Genomic DNA, 15,229 nt, shown 5'->3' on the forward strand with positions numbered 1-15,229 from the left:
ATCAGTACTCCGTCTCCAATGACTAGAGGTGTTCCCTTGCGGTTGTATAGCTTGGCATGGCGAGTCTGTTCCTTGAGACTGTTTTTCTGCACAATCTGAGCAGCCTCATGTAGATCTTTCTTTAGGTGAGAAACAAAGTGAGTAGTTGACAACAGTATCATAGGTGAGGGCATGTTGAAACATCACATCAACAGGTAGACGAGGGATCCTTCCAAACACCAGGCAGAATGGTGCAAACCGTGTTGTCTCATGCTCTGTGCAGTTATAGCAGAAGGTTAGTAGTTGCAGCATTTGTGGCCACTTTGCTTTTGGCTGAGGGGGAAGGGATCTGATCATGTCTCCCAGAGTCCTGTTGAATCTCTCTGCGACACAATTCCCCATGGTGGTGGCAGTCTGATTCTTGCAGGGGAAGGCGTGTGCCATCTTGGAGAAATGATCAGTCACAACTAGAACATCCACAGACTTGTTCCCTTGCTCAGCAGTCCAAAGGTCTATGCAGACTAATTCCATAGGCTCAGTAGTGACTATTTTTTGAAGTGACGCATGGCTGTGCGGTTCCGGTGTCTTCCCTACAATGGAGCGCTGACAGGACCGAACATAGTTCATTATATCACAGCCCATCCACTCCAGAAAAAACGTTGCCTCGCCAAGGACAAGGTACCATGCTGGCCTTGGTGACCCGCTGCATCATGGAGACCATGGAGAACTTTCTGCTTCATTGAGCCAGGTACTATGAACTGGAGGATTTTCTTATTTATGTGAGGATCTTTCCTTGCCTTGTACAGCATGCCATTCTGTATGGTGAGTCTGGTCCAGTGTTTCAGCAGCTTAATCACGCTCCATGATTCATTAGCCCTTTCACATTTGGTAGGTCTTCTATGTCTCCATACATAGTACATGGCTCTGCTGATTGTGTCGTCAGCCTCCTGCCAATTAACAAGCTGGCTCTGTGGGAATGCAGACTGGTTTTCATCCAGCAGAAAATTGGGGTCAACACCAGTTCCCATCATATGGCTCACATCGCTGGACTGAACATTGAGGATGGCAGCAACTTCCTCTGCTGATACTGAGCCTTTTGTGTTTGGTGGAACTGTATCTTGGACTGGATCATTTGGCATCTCACTACCATCATCTACAACAGCTTGACAGTTGTTGGACACTCTGAAGACATCCTGTACGAGTCTGTCATTCACACTGTTGACCTGGTCTGACAGCGAGGTATATGGCTCATTTATGAGGCGATGACCCACACATGACTGGACAAACGGCTCATGGCTCAAGGCATCTGCAACAATGTTCTCTGGCCCAGGGATGTATTTCAGGTCAAAGTCATATGCAGCAAACTTTGCCACCCACCGCTGTTCACACGCGTCAAGTCTGGGTTTGGTCAGAATATATGTCAATGGATTATTGTCAGTTCATATGGTGAAGTGTCTGCCCTTCAACCAATGGCGGAATTTGTCACATACTGCCCATTTCAAGGCAAGAAATTCAAGGTGGTGTGCAGGGTAGTTCAGTTGGGAGCATGAAAGAGTTCTACTTGCAAAGGCGACTGGCCTGGCCACTGTTCCACCAGACGGTAGTTGTGACAGGACAGCTCCAATCCCATCAAAGGATGCGTCGACAGCTAGAATGAATGGGGCCTTGAAATCTGGGTGGGCTAGAGTAACGCTTGTCATGAGGTCATGTTTCAGTGTCTCAAAAGCAGTCTGGCATGCATCTGTCCAATCAGCAGGTGTCAGTTTCACATGACCTTTCTTTTTGACAGGCTTGTGACCTCTTTTGTGCTTGTTTTGAGCATTCACTCCAGCTGTGAGCTTAAACAGTGGTTTTGCCTAGATAAAATCTGATTTTGCTAGGGCAAGGTGTTTTTCCATCAGACTGCATAATGTCAGTGTTTTGGATGTCATTTATGGCCTTCACTTTCTTAGGGTCTGTTCGGACACCATTATCACTGATGACATGCCCAAGAAACTTCACAGTCTGCCTTAGGAAGAAGCACTTCTTGGGTGCGAGTTTAAGATTGTGTTCTTTAAGGCGGGAGAAAACCATGTGTAGGCGATGGAGTGCGGTTTCCTCTGTAGGTGCAAAAACCATCAGATTATCGAGATAGCACAATAGGCTTGTGAAGTTCTCATCACCGAATATGGACATCATCATCCTCATGAATGTAGCTGGTCTATTGCACAGGCCTTGAGGCAGGCGGTTGTATTCATGTAGTCCAAATGAGGATGAGAATGCTGTATATTTTTTGCATCAGGGTGAAGAGGGACATTATAAAAGCCTGATGTGAGGTCCATCGTTGAGAAGAACGCATTACCACCAAGGGCAGTCAAAGCATCAGCTTGATGTGGAAGTGGGTAAGCATCCTTCACAGTTCTCGCATTCAGCCATCTGAAGTCAGTGCAGACTCTGAGGTCACCATTTGGTTTCCATTCCAGAACGAGTGCAGATGCATACTCACTGTTTGACTTCTGGATAATGCCTCTCTCTTCCATTTCATTCAGAGTCGTTCTCAGTTTCTCATACTGGCTTGGCGGTATGCATCTGTAGGGTAAACGGAATGGCTTTTTATCAACAAGATGGCTGCGGTGAACAAACCCCTTAGCTTCTCCACAATCCATCTTTTGACAGGAGAAGATCGACTCATGCTGCACAATCAGGCCAAGGAGCTTGTCTTTCCACTGCAGTGGCACTTCACATGATTTCAGGTCAATGTCTTGCAGACCCAGAGCCTTCAGTGCATGCATCATGTTCTCCTCTGACCTTGGCTGCATAACGTCACTCTGTACACACTGCATATTACACTCAATCTTGTCAGCTTTTGGTAGGTCTTCAACTGCAATACATGGAGACACATCTGCTAATTTTTCATTTCTTCTCAGTACTACAACTCTGTCTGTAGGATTGATGACCCTAACAGGCACCCATCGATCTCCCCAAAGAGGAGTGACAACTCTGCCAACAAGGATGTGTCTTGACCCAGCTTTAGACCGTGTTGGCTCAACAATCACTGTATTGCCTGCTGACATCACTGCTGACTCAGGTAACTTGCTCCAGACAAGGTGTTCACTCTTTGGTTTCAGGGTCACACAACTCTTGACTTTCACTGTCCCTACTTTATCTGGAATGCAATCACCCCTCCAACGTTCTGTGTTGGATAGTAGTGACAGAAATTGGCAGTGGTCAGGTGTCTGGCCATTGTTGGGTGTGGAAACTAGTCTCCAGTAGCTGTCAGTGTTCTTTAGTTGGGTTAGAATGTGTTTTATGGCATTGCTGCCAAGAATCATCGGTTCTGTCTGGCCTGGAACAACCATTGTTGGAATTATCATCCTGCATCCATAAACCATGACATCAAGATCATACATGTGTTTGGGGAAAACCTGTTGTTCACCACAGCCTATAATGACATAATGTTCAGCCGTGCCTTTCGTTATGTCAGGACACTGCTGTAAAAGGGACTGAACAGAGGACTCACTTATTGTACAAGCCATTGAACCACAGTCTAACAGTGCTTTGAGGGTGAGGCCGTTTTGTACAGACACAGGTGTGAAGAACAGGCTGTTAGTTTCTGCTATTCTGTGGGATCCCTGGAATATCAGTTTCTTGGATGGGATCAATGTACTACTGTACAACTCATAGAGGGATGCATTACCTTGGATTTCTGGAAACTCATTACTGATGGGAGGCTTATTGAGTTCATCTGCACTGTCCTCCCTTATGTGCAGACCAGTCAGTTTTCCTGATGCTCTGGGGCAGCTCTTTTAGTTGGGCAGTTGTGGCGTGAATGGCCTGGAGCATAACACTTGAAACAGAGCATATTTTCTCAGCAATGTGACAAGGCACTGTGGTTGTCAGCTTTTCAAATAATGCATGGTTTAATCGTGAAACCATCAATTATGTCTGTATTGTCTACAGGTCGCCTGGGTGGAGTTCGTCTTCTTACATGTGACTGATCAGAGGCTCCATGCAGCAGAACCTTCTCTAACATGAACATTACATCTGTCAGGGAGACATACTGAGGGCTGTGTGTCTGGGAGTACTCCTGACTGTTGTGTGTAGGGACCAAGCTGTGGCCCATCTCTGCTTTGTGCACTTTAATGTCCACTGTCTTCTAGTGGTGCACTGGAGAAGTTTCTTTACAGCTCACCTCAGCATGGTACTCATTCAGCACCTCCAGGACTTCACACGCTGACCACCTATCAATAGTTTTGGACCTGAAAGTGAGTCAGGTTTTTACAGGGACAATTTCTAATAAACATAAGTGTCACCTCCATCTCAGGGTTTTCAAATGATTTGCCCTGTTCTCTCAGGCAGTCAGAGGTGAAGTCAGCTGCTCTGTTAAGTCTCAGGCAGTAGTCATATGGGTCTGGGTCAACTGTCACTAGTAGGATTCGGTGTTGGTGTGATATTAGGTATAGGTGTTCTGGTATGATAGTCAACAGGATTATGGACTCTAGCACTAGGAATTTCATCTAATGAGGCCATAAGACCACTAGGAGCAGGACTATCAACAGAAAAAGGAATGGGAGCAAGCACACCTCTTCCTCTACCAATACTATTGGGTATGCTAAACCAACAGTGGTTACTTTGATTGGACATTGTTCAGGAGTTTAACAAATGAAAAGATTTTCAGAATCCAAAACACAATAGCAAATAAAATCACCAACTTGGAATAAACGAATAATAAACAAAACAAATCAAAACAATTTGCGTAGTATATTACTCTAATGGCGCATGGAGGTTCTCAGTGTATAGAAATATCTTTACACTGCACTGTAATGCTACTGTGTCAGCTGTGAACATGAACCCATATACAATGTGAACTGATGTCTTCAAAAACCGATGTGGCAGACAGGACGGTCACAGGTTTGATGAGCTTGATTGAAGTCCAAGGTCACGGCACCAATGTAACAGCTTCTCCATTACCCGTCCCGTCATACACACACGGAGACTGTTGGTTGGATTTTAAGTCGTTAAATTTTTTTTATCTGTAATGAGTTGTTGACACAAACAGCGCAGGTAGCCTCCCCTACTGGTCCACCAGTCACTCATAGCAGAGCGCAAAACAGTCTGTGTTTTACAAATAATTATTACAATGAAGTTTAACAATATATTTTTTTCTGACATGTGATCGTATAGTGGTTTTGATTAATGATACATCTTTAAAATGAATTTTATACAATTTGGTCTTTCTTTTATAAATGAAATAATTTAGAAAAATAAATACAGATAGCAATCAAAATTAATTATTAAATTACTAAATAGCACCCTCTGGTGCTTCACAGAAAACAAAGCTGGCCATGTCGTCGTCATGGAAACAGCTAATAAACCAACTGACAAATTGGCAAACATAACTGACAAACTGGCTAATACAACTGACAAACTGACAAACATAACTGACACATTAAATTACTGACATTTTTACCTGTAATGGGTAGTTGTTAGCCTCCCCTACTGGTCCACCAGTCACTCTGTGTACCGCAACAAAACTCCAATTTAGTCCCCGAACAAAACCACAAATACTAGTCAGAGGAGAACCGGATTTGATGACTTACCACAGCAGAGCGCAAAACAGTCTGTGTGGAACTTCCGATTTCCCCTCGCATTTATAGGCAACCAGTAGGGGGCGCCAAACACCACTAATCACAAGGCAATTATGAAATACATACAAAGATATTTACAAAACATATTTTAGCAAGAATTTCACTCGTATATCTAATATCGGTTACATATATTTAAAAAACCCTCAAAAAGGGCACTAGGGCATCAAAAATAAAAGGGGCTGGGGCTCAAGCCTTCTTCGCCCCTCTTCTGCACGTGTGCCTGGATGAGTTCATGTACTTGGTTGCAAGTTGTGCTGTTTAAAGGCCATATTTGCTTGTGTTTCACATTTTAAAGTTTTGGCACGGTTAGAGCTTTTACAAACAAAATGGGTCACTTTGACGATGAGTGCCGCTGTCTAGGGAAATATTGAGTATGAGGTGACAACTACCAACTCCAACCAATAAAAACTGTAATTTAGGGTTTCACTGCCCTCTAGTGGACAAAAATAAAATACCACTTAAGTTTTAAAAAAAAAAAAAATCTGTCTGCTGAGTGCAGTTTGTTTTAATAGGTGTCAAAAAATTCCCGATCACATTTTAGACTTATTGTCTAAATGTGCACACAATACTCTTGTTAGTTATTACTTTACAGTTTAAAGTTTATTACAACAAATGATACAACGTAGAGGATAATAAACTCATGTCAAATGTGACTTACTATAAATGCACAATATTCAATCTTTAACTATTTCATAGTACTTTATTTCACACAAACATTAACTTATTTCTACACAAGTATGCACCTCCCCCAAGATGGCGGAATGTTTGTGACGCATTGGTACTCGGGAGTGAACGATCTGATGATGCGTTCTCATTAGCTTCGAGGTTGGTACTTCCATGGTTCACACCGAAACACACTGTCTCCCAGTTGCAAGTCAGCGAACCAGTTGGATTCGCTGATTTGCTAACTCAGAGAGGTAGCTGACTGGCAGCAGCATACTGCTCAGAATTTGTATTTAAACGCTTTTGCTACATGTTCAGTAAACATGGCAGTCGCCATTAACGAACGTTCCATGAACGCTCCACTCGTCAGCTGTGATCGCGTTTCTTCGCCCCGCCTTTTCCGGTCCTTTCCATCCGCGTGCCCCTAGGTTAGCCTGTGTCCACGTCGAGGGTCTCCAACAGGGAAGAGAAATGCCGTCAAAAATCATCTTTGAAACTGAAGAAGAAACCACCGAGAAAGATATGGACACCGTCGCGGAAGCTGAAACCTTCAAGGTGAGTTTTGACGATACACGTCGAGTTAAAAGGCTGAAGCTTCTGCCTCAACACGGCTCCCCCATGTTTGACAACATGTGGCTGTGCTTGCTAGTAGCTAACATCAAACGGTGGCAACAACAATAATAAATCTGTAACAAACGGGAACTCGAAACAAACAAGTTACTGTTGAAATATTAACATTGAATTAGCGTTTACAGAACAATGCGGTATTAGCATGTATCCATTGTGTAAGCAGGAGATTGTCTTACGTGCATTGCCATATGTTAGCTTTCGTTATTAAATGGACTCTTAAAGTATCCAATACATGAATCCACGATCATTGTACATATCAACAATGTGGAGGAATATGACCATAATTCGCATTTTACCTGCTGACACAAACTCGTGATGTTTAATTTATCTAGATTTGCCGATGAGACATGATTTACAAACACACCGTCACGTGTTTTTTTTTTTTCATTTGATGCTCACTTTTTCTTAGACCCCTCATTTCTTACACAGCTTATTCTTAATGCAATTATCCCAGAAGTGGACAACTTTGATATTTTAACAGAGAAGGGACAACAGTCAAGTTGAAGTTTGGGAAAAAATGAATACATTTGTAGTGACTTGTACACTGCAAATGCAAGTCAGCTAGTAAAAGTGGTTTATTTCCTCAATTTACCTTATATCAACATGCATACTGGTATAAAAGGTGATAATACACACCTGGCATTAAAAACTACTCTGAGTGATTGGATTGCATGCATTAAACGACACACAGACATACTTATCGTTCTTTTTCTTTCAGGCATAATCTTCTTGGTGGAGGGAAACTGTGGATTTGACTATATTTTTGATAGTGTTATAAAAATATAGGAAATTTCAAACATCATCCAGTATAAAAAGGATTTAAAGACATTTTACTGAAACAATATTTAGCTTAGGAGTGCCTGGCTTTTTCATAAATCATGTATTTATATTTGTTGAAAAGAATGTTTACAATGTTTTGTTTTACTGCCTATGTGTTCGTATGTGAAAAAATAATATATTCCACCCTGTAGCTTAATAATGAACCTATTGACTTGTTAGAAAAACTGTTGAATGTACAAAAACAAGCACAAGGCCTAATGGCTACAAAGATCTATCAACAGTGAGATGAGGGCAGTTTTGATGGTCAGATACTGGAGTATAATTTAATTTTATACATTTTACTTCCTCATTTTGAACATTCAATTGTTTCGCTGTGAGTAGTGTCCCTCTGTTTACATTCGGCCCCGTGAAAAGCTTGACCAATGCAAGGTGAAATCTGCGCCTTGAAAAAAATGCTTTCTGCTTCATGTTATTTATTAGTGAATAATATTGGGTGCATGCATTATGCATCAAGTATTTCTTAAAAAAATCATGGAGTAACATTATTTACTAAATGATATACCTCATGCAAAATGTATTTGTTACTGTTAAAATTAGTTTAATAATGTTGCCAATTATTTCTTGGACTCAGTATTTGATTAGTGTAAATCATTTTCATTCCTTGAAGGTGAAGAACAAGTCAAAGGAAGGTAAGAAGCTGAAGAAGAAACAGCAGCAGGCTGAGGAGCAGGAGGAGGATCCAGACTGTGATCCTCCAGCACCGAAGAAGAAAAAGAAGAAGGACAAGCTGGCAGCGGACCAAGCGAATGGCCACATCAATGAGGCCGCTGACCTGAATGGTAACAGCGAGGATGTAGAGTCACCAAAAAAAACAAAGAAGAAAAAAAAGGAGGCATCAGAGGTTAGTACTATGATGTTGTGTATTTGTATATCTACCAGTTGAATGAGTTTTTGTGTATTACCTCATAGAAAACATAGTATAAATATTCTTTAGGGTATAAAATATTGCATGAATCATACAAGGATTTTTTCAGTGTCTTTTTTCCACTTGTAACACTTTTAATGCTTTCTTTGGACAAATAGAAGAACCAGAAGCAAAAGAAAGCAACCGCTGAGGCAGCAACCAATGGACATTCCACCCCAAACACACCAGTTCAAACTCCCAGTAAGACCCCATCCCAGTCAAGCGATGAGTTGGCCAGTGACAGTGAAAATGTAAGGTTTGAAAAATCCTTAAATGTAAGAAGTTAAACATTTATGTAAAGGGTTGTTGAGATTTAGTTTTGCAGCAAATGATTACGGTTACACCATGTTTGTTGTCTATGCTAGCTTGACGATGCTTAAAGTTAACTGCAAAGAACAAAAGAAAACATTGGGACTGAATTTCTGTACATTTTTAGGAGCAGACACCCGAGCAGAGAGAAGGAGCTTTCTCCAACTTCAGAATTTCCAAAGTCACCATTGATAAACTGAAAGGTAAGAAATCTCTGTTTTTATAGTTTAGTGTTTTACATTTTAAAATTGGTAAAAAAAAGAATTCCTTTTACATAGCTGGCATGAAACTGCATCTATCTGGTGATTATATGATTTGTGTAGAGAACTCATCGGCTTAACAATGGCTTATAAACATTAAAAGCTTAATATGTGATCTTGATGACATTCGTACACAATTGTAGCCTGCGTAAACACAAATGTATCTACTTTCAGCTGGATGTTACTCATAAGTTTGAAGCCTGAGGTTATCATTGTTTGTTTTTTGCCTCTTCTGTATCTCCTTATTCTCTCTCTTCTCTGTCGTCTTCTCAGCTCGGGGAGTCACCTACCTGTTTGACATTCAAGTAAAGTCATTTAATGCCGTATATGATGGAGAGGATGTTATCGCCCAAGCCCGTACTGGAACAGGAAAGACCTTCTCCTTCGCCTTACCGTTGGTAGAAAAACTCCAGAACGATTCAGTGGAGATGATGAGAGGCCGGCCTCCCAAGGTACTCACCAGACACTTCCACATTTCTTCTTCAGTTTCTCTCAATATTTGTGTAAAACTTAATTTTTTATTTGTTAATAGGTGCTAGTCTTGACTCCTACCAGAGAATTGGCTATCCAGGTCTCCAAGGACTTCAAAGACATTGCCAAAAGACTATCCATCGCCTGTTTCTATGGAGGCAGCTCATATAACCCACAGAGTATGTCCATGTCTCAGTATTAACTGTTTACTGAAGGTTGTTTTAAAAATAAAAGAGCAAAAATAGAGAAAAAAGCAGCAACCTCTTGTTCAATATATAGTTTTTAAACGTGATTCAAGTTGAAATAGACTGACTACTTTACAAATGTGGCCTGCCGCCCCTTAATTTCTGTATTTCTTATGAACACCCAAATTTTGTGTAACATTAAAAGCTGTATTTATTTTCTCTTTCTACTGAAGTACCTCCATTCTTTAGCACAGTATTATAGGTGCTTTCATCTGAGTATGTTCAACAATAACCATTTAGTTTGCTCAATTTTGTTTCCAGCTTTATACTTTTGTCTGAGTTAATACTTACTCCTTTGTCTTTGTCCAGTTGATGCTATTCGTAACGGAATTGATATTTTGGTGGGAACGCCCGGTCGCATTAAAGATCACCTTGAGAACAACAAACTCAACCTCACCAAACTGAAACACGTCGTTCTGGACGAAGTGGACCAAATGTTGGACATGGGGTTTGCAGAACAAGTTGAAGAGATTTTGGGTACTTCGTATAAGAAAGGTAAATCAATATCAAAAGTTGTGTGACAGGAATTTTAAGTGTAGATTCAGTAAATGGATTTATCAGGGTAGTACAGGTTTCCAATTTTCTTTCAACTCCTACATGCCTATTCCAACTTAGATCTATTGCATTTTTACATCTTAAGTACTTAAGTACTACAATATATATATATATAAGTGTTTAAGATGAACAGTTTGAGTCCAACATACAATAAAGCAATTACAAGACTATTATACATTGATGAAAATAAAATTAAAGTCTGTGCTTTTTGTTGATGTTTATGTAGTATGAAAAATATTGAGAGTGATTCGTTTAATGGATCAGAAAAGCTCAAATGCTGTTTTTGGGTAGCTGATTACACCTACCGATCTCTGGCCATACACCAATAAGTAAACATTTGGGTGTTATACTTATGAATATGATGTGTTGGATTTGTTTCACATTCATGTGCGAGTGGATCTAAAAATTAGGAGCAGCGTTTTTAAAATGATTGAAGCCCACTTGTGTGTGTGTTTCCCCTGCAGACAGCGACACCAACCCACAGACTCTTCTGTTTTCTGCAACCTGCCCTCCTTGGGTGTATGATGTGGCCAAGAAATACATGAGACCAGGCTGCAAGCATATCGACTTGATCGGCAAGAAAACACAAAAAGCGGCAACAACTGTTGAGGTAAGTGCGAGGAAAACAAAAATGTTGCATTCTGAGAACAAAAATGACCTAATTGCTGGATTTTGTTCTCTTTTGTTCACTTGTTGCCTCATCCTGTCCTTCCCTCTGTAGCACCTGGCCATCACGTGCCACTGGTCCCAGCGTGCTGCAGTGATTGGAGATGTAGTCCAGGTGTACAGTGGCAGCCATGGAAGAACAATCGTCTTCTGCGAAACTAAGAAGGAAGCCAATGAATTGGCCATGAATGCTTCTATCAAACAGGTAACTATAGCAATCTGCATCTCATGATAACCTTACACAAAAGCAGTTCTTTAATATAAAGTTACATTTGCAGAGCTATTAAGTTGTTAAGTTTTTCCTGTCTTATTTGATGCTTCTAGAGTTCCCAGTCCCTCCATGGGGATATTCCACAGAAACAGAGAGAGACGACTCTGAAAGGTTTCAGGAATGGTGTCTTTGAGGTTCTTGTTGCCACAAACGTCGCCGCCCGTGGATTAGACATCCCAGAGGTCGACTTGGTGGTCCAGTGTTCTCCGCCAAAGGTTGGCTCACACAGAAACTCACTCTGCTCCACAAAAATCGGCTCTGATGTGAACCAATCCATTATCAGATTGCAAGAAAAAAAACAGCACTGATAAAATCTATTATCATAACTAGGGCTGGATGAAATGGCCAAAAAATGTATCACAATCAATCAAGTGTTTTGTATCAGTAGATAAACAATATTGATAATTATTTAAATTAAAAAATACTTTATTTATTAAGTGAGCGAATTAGTTAATGCCACCAACCTGGCTTAGCTGGCTGTGAAAGCTAAGCCTTTCCACTGCCTACATCTCCCAGAATGCTGTGTGGTTTTGGATTGGAGTTCAGTGAATACTCTATATATTGAATATTCTATCAGATATATTATCTATTGATATTGATCGTATGTATTGCGATGATCGTTGATTCATTGTCCAATAGATACTCTGCTGCAACAAACCTGAATGCAATTGATTCGTTACCTCTTCATCTTTTAGTTATGTTTGACACATTCCTAGTAATGAGTCAGGTGAGTCAGGTGTGTTGTAACGGAGATGCATCCAGGAGTTACTTTGGAGGATGGAGTTGGAGAGTCATAGTGATAAATTTTGAAAACAAAGTCATTTAGTTTTTAAATTGAGAATAATTTAATATAAATCAATCACATCTCTGCATGATTCAGCAATTTTCTATGTTGTCAGGATGTCGAGTCCTACATCCATCGTTCAGGGCGAACAGGACGAGCGGGCAGGACTGGCGTCTGCATCTGCTTCTACCAGAGGAAGGAAGAGGACCAGTTACGCTACGTAGAGACCAAAGCCGTAGGCGTCTTTCACTTACTTGATTAGATTCTGGCTATTTTACTTGTTTAAGTTGATTCTAAATGCTTTTTGTTTGATTTTACTTTAGGGAATCACTTTCAGGCGAGTCGGTGTTCCAACTGCCAACGACATCATCAAGTCATCCAGCAAAGACGCCACCAGGTATATGGGAAACTCTGCTGCTGTCATTCATAAAACTATTGTAATATTATTAAAACTATTGAATGTTTATGAAGTCATTCAACTTGTTAGTTACAAGATTCTGTTGAGATTATAACAAATTTCATAAAATCCTTTTCCGTTTTTGTTTGCAGGTTTTTGGACTCCGTTCCAGCCGCAGCTGTTGAATATTTCAGGGAATCGGCAGAGAAGCTGATCAAAGAGAAGGGAGCGGTGGATGCACTCGCTGCTGCTCTGGCCCACATTTCTGGAGCCACGAGTCTAGAGCAGAGATCTCTGCTTAGTTCTGACGCTGTGAGTTTTGTTTGCCCTCAGAAACCCCTTTTCACACTTTGAAACATCAAACCTTTCAAAGTGGCTCCAGTTGGATAAACTGGATCAGATCCAAATCATGACCTTCGGTTTTCTGCATAACTCAGGGTGTTTTCATTGTTTCATTGGTGCTGCTCTTCTTGCTAGGGTTGGGTGAGAAGGCTTAAAAATGAAAGATTTTTGTTTTCATACCAGATTCAATTTCTGATTTAATATTTTTTTCTAAAAAATAAATCACAAGAATTTTATTAAATTGTGAGAAAATAGTCATAAAGTTAGCAGAATAAAGATTCAATTTTATTCTTAAAATTAAAACGCTTCTACTATTACTGAGATATGACTTTTGACATACTCAGTCGTTTTCTCAATTGTTTCAAAGTCCTGCTTTTGATAATTTGATGTTTATATGTTAAAAGATGAAGTATTTACTTCACGAGACGCTCAGCGTTTCTCCTTTATTTTTTTATGTACTGCTTTATTATCATATTACAACTTTATTCTTGCAATAAAAACCAAAATAGCTTGGCCCTAATGTTCTGCTGAATTCAAAGTCCAAATAATGAGAAGCTGTAACACACGCTTGTCAAGCAAGAGGGCGTGCTGACACAACTCTATGGAAATATAAGGAGCTCGTTGGTGAGAGAGAAAATCCTGATGTTTCATAAATTAAATCTTCCAAATCTCAAAATTTGATTTATAAAATGGATTCATCGCCCAGCCCGACTTCTTCCTGATGCACAAAACTGGAGTCATTTTCTTCCATTTTGAGATGCATGTCGTAGTTATTGTGACATTTTATGTGTTTTTGCAGGGCTACACCACAATGCAGTTGCAGTGCTCCCAGGAGATGCATAATCTAGGTTATGCCTGGAGAACCATTAAAGAGCAGCTGGGAGAAGACTTTGAAAACCACATTCACAGAATGACCTTCCTCAAAGGCAAAATGGTAAATCCATTCAGACATCTCACTTTTGGAGTTGGTCGGTACCAGAAATGTAAAACATAGACATGATCTTTTATCACTGGACAAAACCGCTCACTATGTTGTTGGGGTTTTTTTTGTCTGTTTTTTTGTAATAGGGAGTTTGTTTTGATGTCTCAGCTGATAAAGTCAAAGACATTCAGGTAAGAACACCAGCACCCTCTAGTGGTCAACGCCAGAATGCTTTTAGAAATAAATTCAGAAATTGATTTTTCTTTTAATTTAAGGTGAAACAAATGTTTTGACACTTTTAGACCAATTTCTGTAGTCGATATAAAACGTTAGTCACTAGTTTCACTTCATCAGGATAATTGGAAAGACTGTCGCCGCTGGCAGCTGACTGTAGCCACAGAGCTCCCAGAGCTGGAGGAGAAGCAGTTCACCAACCGTGGAGACAGAGGCGGGTTTAGAGGCGGGAGAGGGCGCGGCTTTGGTGGAAATGGAGGACGTAATGGCGGCTTCCGGAGCGGCGGCGGCGGAGGCTACAACAACCGAGGAGGACACAAACGGACCTTCGGCCAAGCGTTCGATTACTGAACCATCAACTGATTGATCAGCTTTGCTGTTGGTGGACTTTATTAACTGTCATTAAGAGACCGACAGAGCCGGTGAATATATTTCTGTTATAAAATATTAGATTCACATACCACATTAGCAAGAATTACTCCCCTTTGTTCAAAAGTGATGCAAAAGTTGAATTTATCATCTAAAAATAATGGATTCTTAGAAAGAAAATACAGATGGTCCTTTATGGCTTTATATAAAACGAATATTGCTATTTGGAAGAGTTGAGCAAAAGCACAGCTCAAACACCATTAGCAATGGATGTGTTGGTTTTCCAATATTTAAATTTATGAACAAAGTATTTAAAAATCGTTTCCTGTCCTGTAAAGGTAGGAATGTGTCACTCTTACTGGTAGTGTCGCCGTCTTATCCTGGATCTTTGAGGAAGAGCAGGAGGAGTAATCAGTCTTTGACCTTTGTCCGTGTAGAGATAATTCGGCCATCAGTAGGTAAACATGTTGCATAACGTTTTTATAACATATTTACTGTCAGACTGCTGTGTTACAATCAGCTGAAACCTCTCCTCAAATACATATGTTGAATGATTGCTTTGCAATTGCCTCTATTTAATAACTGTACTTCTTCCATTCATTTGAATGAAACAACTTATTAAAAAAAGGTCAACTTGGGGATTGTTTGTTCTTTTTAAAGGTGTGGAAAATCAGATCTTTCACTCCTGATGAATATAAGACACATATGGTCAAAGTGCATGAATGAATCAGTTTTATTACGATGTTGCAATTTTATACGGT

The 15,229-nt window shown here is 40.4% G+C and overlaps 2 protein-coding genes across 2 annotated transcripts in view; one reads left to right on the top strand and one right to left on the bottom strand.

Moving 5' to 3' along the window:
- Positions 1 to 5,883, bottom strand: part of LOC114142919 (globoside alpha-1,3-N-acetylgalactosaminyltransferase 1-like) — a 40,892-nt gene extending 35,009 nt beyond the window's left edge. The window contains exon 1 of the mRNA XM_028014491.1: positions 5,429 to 5,883. The gene's annotated coding sequence lies outside the window, so the exon portion shown is untranslated. The remainder of the gene's footprint in view (positions 1 to 5,428) is intronic.
- A 770-nt stretch (positions 5,884 to 6,653) lies between these two features.
- On the top strand, positions 6,654 to 15,106 carry ddx21 (DEAD (Asp-Glu-Ala-Asp) box helicase 21). Its single transcript, XM_028014489.1, has 16 exons — positions 6,654 to 6,824; positions 8,347 to 8,580; positions 8,763 to 8,894; positions 9,080 to 9,155; positions 9,486 to 9,664; positions 9,745 to 9,862; positions 10,238 to 10,423; positions 10,948 to 11,093; positions 11,205 to 11,354; positions 11,474 to 11,635; positions 12,320 to 12,439; positions 12,528 to 12,601; positions 12,754 to 12,913; positions 13,743 to 13,877; positions 14,012 to 14,056; positions 14,220 to 15,106. Exons 1-16 carry the CDS (start codon positions 6,741 to 6,743, stop codon positions 14,448 to 14,450), a joined length of 2,232 nt encoding a protein of 743 aa, XP_027870290.1. The 5' UTR covers positions 6,654 to 6,740; the 3' UTR covers positions 14,451 to 15,106.
- The last annotated feature ends 123 nt before the right edge of the window (positions 15,107 to 15,229 follow it).

This window comes from Xiphophorus couchianus, chromosome 4 (genome assembly GCF_001444195.1).
Source record: "Xiphophorus couchianus chromosome 4, X_couchianus-1.0, whole genome shotgun sequence".
Classification (NCBI taxonomy): Eukaryota; Metazoa; Chordata; class Actinopteri; order Cyprinodontiformes; family Poeciliidae; genus Xiphophorus; species Xiphophorus couchianus.

Bases quoted from the DNA above. Each gene is read 5' to 3' on its own strand.
- ddx21 (XM_028014489.1), top strand. From the start codon at position 6,741: ATGCCGTCAAAAATCATCTTTGAAACTGAAGAAGAAACCACCGAGAAA. The intron at 9,156-9,485 runs GTAAGAAATCTC...TCGTCTTCTCAG, and splicing joins CACCATTGATAAACTGAAAG to CTCGGGGAGTCACCTACCTG. The intron at 12,440-12,527 runs GTAGGCGTCTTT...ATTTTACTTTAG, and splicing joins GCTACGTAGAGACCAAAGCC to GGAATCACTTTCAGGCGAGT.